At 40.1% G+C, this 6,000-nt stretch overlaps 1 protein-coding gene across 1 annotated transcript; it reads left to right on the top strand.

Moving 5' to 3' along the window:
* Positions 1–975: 975 nt before the first annotated feature.
* Positions 976–3,479, top strand: LOC137814177 (probable LRR receptor-like serine/threonine-protein kinase RKF3). The gene has a single exon (XM_068616770.1). It carries the CDS (start codon positions 1,321–1,323, stop codon positions 3,241–3,243), a length of 1,923 nt encoding a protein of 640 aa, XP_068472871.1. The 5' UTR covers positions 976–1,320; the 3' UTR covers positions 3,244–3,479.
* The last annotated feature ends 2,521 nt before the right edge of the window (positions 3,480–6,000 follow it).

The raw sequence follows: 6,000 nt of genomic DNA on the forward strand, positions 1-6,000 counted from the left end.
ACAAGAAGGTATGGAGGTGCAGGAAGAAGCAGCCGGGGCCAAGCCATAAACGTCTCAGTTTTCTGATTGGCCCAATCTCTTCAAATGGGAGGGTCCATCTTTGACCGTTTCAGATGTGTGTCTATTTTTTCCCTTTTCACTTTTGGCACAGTAGGAAAAGGGTAGGCCTAGAGTTGTTGCAAGTTATTTAACTATATTTTCTTTTATTTAGTTAAACATTAGAAATGTAAATTGCAATATTTAATATTAAAAATGAAATTATTTTATACATATAGAGTTAAATGGGTAATTACTTAAAATATACAAACGTCTGGTTTAAAAATATCAATGAAAAAAAGGACTAAAATAATAACTATATCATGTTTAAAATATTTTATTACGAAAAATCTATCACATGCCTCATTAGTTATGAAATTAACCTAGATTTTCATTAAGAACTGAAGGTTTTCTCTAATATTCATAAATAAACAACGCAACGTGTTTAAAGAACGGAAAAGACTCTTTTTAGATAAGTTTGTACAGATTTTTCTATAATTTTTTTTGAGAAAAAGACTTTTTTTTCATTAAACTTCTTTAAAATTTTATTTTTTAATTTATGTATTCTTAATATATTTGTATTTGTCATAACCCATCCCATGTTTTGACTTTTTTTTTCTAATAATTTGGTGGTCTATGGTTACTCTTTATTGTGAGTGGACCAAGTTGAGGTTGTTAGGAGTCCAAGATCTACCACCATCTTGGATTCTGTTAAGATGAAAATTAGTTTGATGAAGTAATGCTTTAGATATTAAAATAAGAAAGTCTTGAAAATGAATTATTAAATTTGGAAAGAAAAGTATTTTGATTAAAATTTGTGGTTGTATATTGAAATTGGTAACAGTAATTGGAAAATGTGAATTGAAAGGATGTAAGTCTAATGGGGAAAAGAAAGAGACAAAGAAATAGTTGGAGGAGAAATTAAAAAATGAATGAATGGGTTGTTAAAGGGAGTTTGACACAGAAGTGGGGTCAAAAGCATACCACTCTTGATAATCTAAGAAATTTCAATGGTTTTCTTGTTAGCTTGATGAGAGTGTAGTTCTTGGAAGGTAGTTATCTTAGTAAGTGCATGAAAAAAATGAATAAACAATAAGAGAAGTGAGTTTGGTTAGCTGATCAAGTTTGAACAAACAAACAAACAAAGCTCATAACATAACACAAACTGACTCACAACTATAGTGGTCAAATGAAAAGCCTCTCTTGTCACCAAACCCTTCACTCTCAGATCTCCCGAACATAATCCAAACTCAAAAACCATCATTCACAAACACAAGAACTGCAATGTCCCTTCCCTTTTATTTCTCCCTCTTTTTTATTTTTTCTTTTTCATTTATTCTTCCGCTTCCTTCTCTGGCCGCAAATGAGACCGTTCCCTGTCCCCTCAACATCACCGTGCTCCGCGTCGTGGGCGGCGGCGTCCGTCCCTCCTTCGACTCCGGCACGCAGTGCCATTACATCCTGCAGGCCCTCCACCTCCTCCAGGCGGACTACCTCCGTCGCAGCAACCTCTTCGTGCCGCCGCTCAACGCCTCCGAGTCCTGCTGGACCTCCTTCCAGTCCTTCATCAACGAATTCGATCCGAGCATCGATATCCGCTCCTCCTGCGGCCTCAAAACCGAGTGGATCTCCCAAGGCTGCATGAACATCACCACCAAACAGAAGTTCGAAGCCACCGTCCCCTCCGCCGCAATCCAGGCTGTCCAAGCCAACTGCAACCAGTCCCTCGAAAACAACGCCCCCTGCGCCCTCTGCACCACCAAACTCTCCAACCTTCTCTCCTACTTGACCGGCCCAACCGTCGGAAACGTCACCGATTGCCGAGCCTATACCACGATCTACGCCGCTTCTCTCTCTGACCAGTATGGTGTCACTGACCCAGGAAACGCCAAGTGTTTCTTCGGCCTCAATTTTTCCTCCTCCAGTTCCAGCAGCAAGCGCCGAACAATTGTTATCGTGGTTTCCGTTTTCTGTTTTGTGGCTTTGCTTGTTTTTGCTGGTGTTTGGACTTACCTTAGATTGAAGAGGAGGAACGAGTTTGCGGGAGAGAAGGGTGTTGGAACATCTGAACTTGGTTTGGGTTTGGGTTCTGGGTTGGATTCCATGAACCAGAGTACCACTTTGATTAGGTTCAGTTTTGATGAGATTAAAAAGGCTACTAGGAACTTCTCGAGGGATAACATGATCGGGAGTGGGGGTTATGGGAATGTTTATAAAGGGATGTTGCCAGATGGTAGTCCAGTTGCTTTTAAAAGGTTCAAGAATTGTTCTGTTGCTGGGGATGCTAGCTTCACTCACGAAGTTGAGGTTATAGCGAGTGTTCGCCATGTGAATCTTGTTACCTTAAGAGGTTATTGTACTGCCACGACCAACTTAGAGGGGCACCAGAGGATTATTGTGACTGATTTGATGGAAAATGGGAGTCTTTATGATCATTTATTTGGTTCTTCTAAGAAAAATCTGACTTGGCCTATTCGTCAGAAGATTGCTCTCGGAACTGCTAGAGGGTTGGCTTATTTGCATTATGGGGCTCAACCTTCCATCATTCACAGGGATATTAAAGCTAGTAACATACTTCTGGACCATAAGTTTGAAGCCAAGGTGGCGGATTTCGGGTTGGCCAAGTTCAACCCTGAGGGAATGACGCATATGAGCACTAGAGTGGCTGGGACTATGGGGTATGTTGCTCCTGAGTATGCCTTGTATGGACAGTTGACAGAGAGAAGTGATGTGTTCAGTTATGGTGTTGTGCTTCTTGAGCTTTTGAGTGGGAAAAAGGCTCTTCAAACCAACGATGATGGGCAACCCTCTGCACTCACTGACTTAGCTTGGTCGTTGGTTAGAAACGGTAGTGCTTTGGATGTTGTTGAAGATGGCATTCCGGAGCCTGGTCCACCAGAAGTTCTCGAGAAGTACGTGTTGATTGCTGTCTTGTGTTCTCATCCACAGCTATATGCTAGGCCAACAATGGATCAGGTTGTTAAAATGCTGGAGACAGATGAATCGGTTCCCTCCTTAATGGAAAGGCCAATTCCTTTTATTGCTGGGAGGATTGACATTGAGAAATCTGCGCTGAGTAACTCGGGTCAGCTCTGCAGTCCAACCGGTTATCAAGCATATACATTACAAGGTCGCCGCAGATCTATTTCTAAAGAAGAGGAAGAAGAAGAAGGAAGTTCAGTGGCTGATACTGTTACCACAGAATGAAACTGATGAGATTTTATTGTTTTCCTCTACCTAGTGTAACCGTGTAAACATGATTTTTTTATACATTTAAGATTTTAGCTTGTATCTTCTTTTTGAACATTTTTCTTGTAAAGGGAAAAAGGTGTACAAAATTGGATTCTTTTTCAGTGTATGAAGGAAAATGGACAATGTCCTTCCTCTTACTCCTGAACAGTCCTGATAGATTGAATTTGAAGACATCTACGAGATTAACTCAACCATCTTGAGAACCTTCTTCCAAAACACGTTCTTGTACTTCTAACTAAGCCACTGCTGGTACCCCTTTTGATTTTTGTCTTCTGGGTTTGCACTTTTTTTTCAAAGGTAGCATTTTTTGGTGCTGTCTTTGCTTCCTTACATTAAGCATATACATTAAGGGCAATTGTTGCTGTCTTTGCTTCCTTATTTTGGTGTGGTGAGGTGTAGGAAAGTTCAATTTCTACCCAATTTTATTAAGTTGATTTTCCAGTGCTTACCAAATTAGTAAAATAGAATAAAATGAAAGCGCAATAATGGTAGGAGGGTGAAGTGCGTGAAAATGAACTGAAGAGAAATGTAAGTTGTGGTTTGTTGTTGGTATTAGTGGTTTTAATAGAAATTACCATTATCCATGGTTTCATTGTAAAAAAATAGACACTCACTCACACTTAAATTCTCTCTAAAAGAAACACTCTTCTTTGTAAATCTCTCTATTGTATTTCTTTCTGTGGTGTATATTACAATTGAGAGAGCATCCTATTTATAGGCTTTAGGAAGCTCTTCTAGAAAAGTCTTCATTATGGCCTTAAAACCCCACTAACAACACAATTAAAATCTCACTCACAACTTTTGACCTTTTACATATCCAAACTCTCATTCTACTCTTTTCTAGTAACTTCTAACTTTAAAACCCACAAATTACATTAAAGTTTATTCAACAAAACTCCCCCATAAACTTAAATGTTTCTACCATCCATCATGCCAATCATCTTCTTGAATTTGTCGAAAAAGACTTTCGGTAGCGGTTTTGTGAAGATATCAACAACTTGATCTTGACTTGCCACATGCACCAATTCCACACTTCCTTTCTTCACATGATCACGAATAAAGTGAAAACGAACGTCAATATGTTTGCTTCTTTCATGGTTCACTGGGTTATTTGCCAACTCAATTGCTGATTTGTTGTCAACTTGAATCACAGTTGCATCTAGTTGCTTTAGCTCCATCTTACTCAACAAGTTTCTTAGCCATATCGCATGACATACACACCAAGATGCTGCCACATATTCAGCTTCACACGTCGATAGCGTCACGATCGGTTGCTTCTTTGAAAGCCAAGAAAATGCTGTGTTGCCCATAAAGAATACATATCCCGATGTACTTTTCCGATCATCTATGTCTCCGCACCAATCGCTGTCAGAGTAACCCACCAACTTGTAATCTTCTGCTTTTGAGTAGAACAATCCGAGTGATACAGTACCTTGGATGTACCGTAGGACTCGCTTCAACGCCTTCCAATGTGAGTAAACCGGTTCCTCCATGAATCGACTTATGATGCCGACACTTAATGAAAGATCCGGCCTTGTGCATGTGAGATAACGAAGGCTTCCTACCAAACTCCGGTATCTACTTGCATCGACACGTTCTCCTCCATCGAACTTTGAGAGTTTTGCACCTGGTTCCATTGGTATTGATACTGGGTTGCAATTTTCCATCTTGTACTTCTTTAAAATCTCCTTTGCATATTTCTCCTGTGATACAAAAATACCTGTCTCTTTTTGTCTAACTTCCAAGCCAAGGAAAAACTTCATCAATCCCAAATCTGTCATCTCAAATTCCCGTCTCATTGTGCCCTTAAACTCTTCTATCATATCATTATTGTTACCCATAAAAATGAGATCATCAACATAAAGAGCAACAAATATCATGTTACCTCCATTGTTCTTTGCGTAAAGAGCATGCTCGTAAGGACATTGCTTGAACCCGTTCTCCTTGAAGTATGTATCGATACGAGTATTCCATGCCCGCGGTGCTTGCTTCAACCCGTAAAGTGCCTTCTTCAATTTTAGCACCTTCTTCTCCTCTCCGATTTTCATGTACCCAGGTGGTTGTTCGATGTAAACTTCTTCTTCAAGCACACCATTCAAGAATGCCGACTTGACATCCATTTGAAATATCGGCCATTTAAATTGAGCCGCTTGGGAAATGAGCAATCGAATTGTCTCCATTCTTACAACGGGAGCAAACACCTCATCGTAGTCAATTCCCTCCTTTTGTTTGTATCCCTTCGCAACGAGTCGCGCCTTGTACCTCTCTATCTCGCCTTGAGCATTCATCTTTTTCTTGAATATCCACTTCACACCAATGGGCCGACTTCCCTCTGGCAATTCTGTTAGCTCCCATGTGTTGTTGCGGTCAATCGCTTTAATCTCCTCATCCATGGCAGTTTGCCACTTCTTGTCTCGCACCGCCTCTTCAAAGCTGATATTTTCAGCATCTGCCAAAAGACATACTAGGTGTACCTCATTTGTCGAATCATACAAATCATGCAAACTTCGAATTTTAGGTTGTCGTGGTTCATCTTCATCATCGGTTGTTTCGGAATTTATACTTGTCGGTGATGATTCTCCAACTTCAATCATAACCTCTGAAGAATTGTTCCAATCCCACTCGCTTGCTTCATTTATTTGCACATCACGACTCACCGTCACCTTCTTGCTTATTGGATCAAGTAGCTTGTACCCTTTTGTCTTCTCATCA

Source organism: Phaseolus vulgaris, chromosome 1 (genome assembly GCF_000499845.2).
Source record: "Phaseolus vulgaris cultivar G19833 chromosome 1, P. vulgaris v2.0, whole genome shotgun sequence".
NCBI classification, from domain to species: Eukaryota; Viridiplantae; Streptophyta; class Magnoliopsida; order Fabales; family Fabaceae; genus Phaseolus; species Phaseolus vulgaris.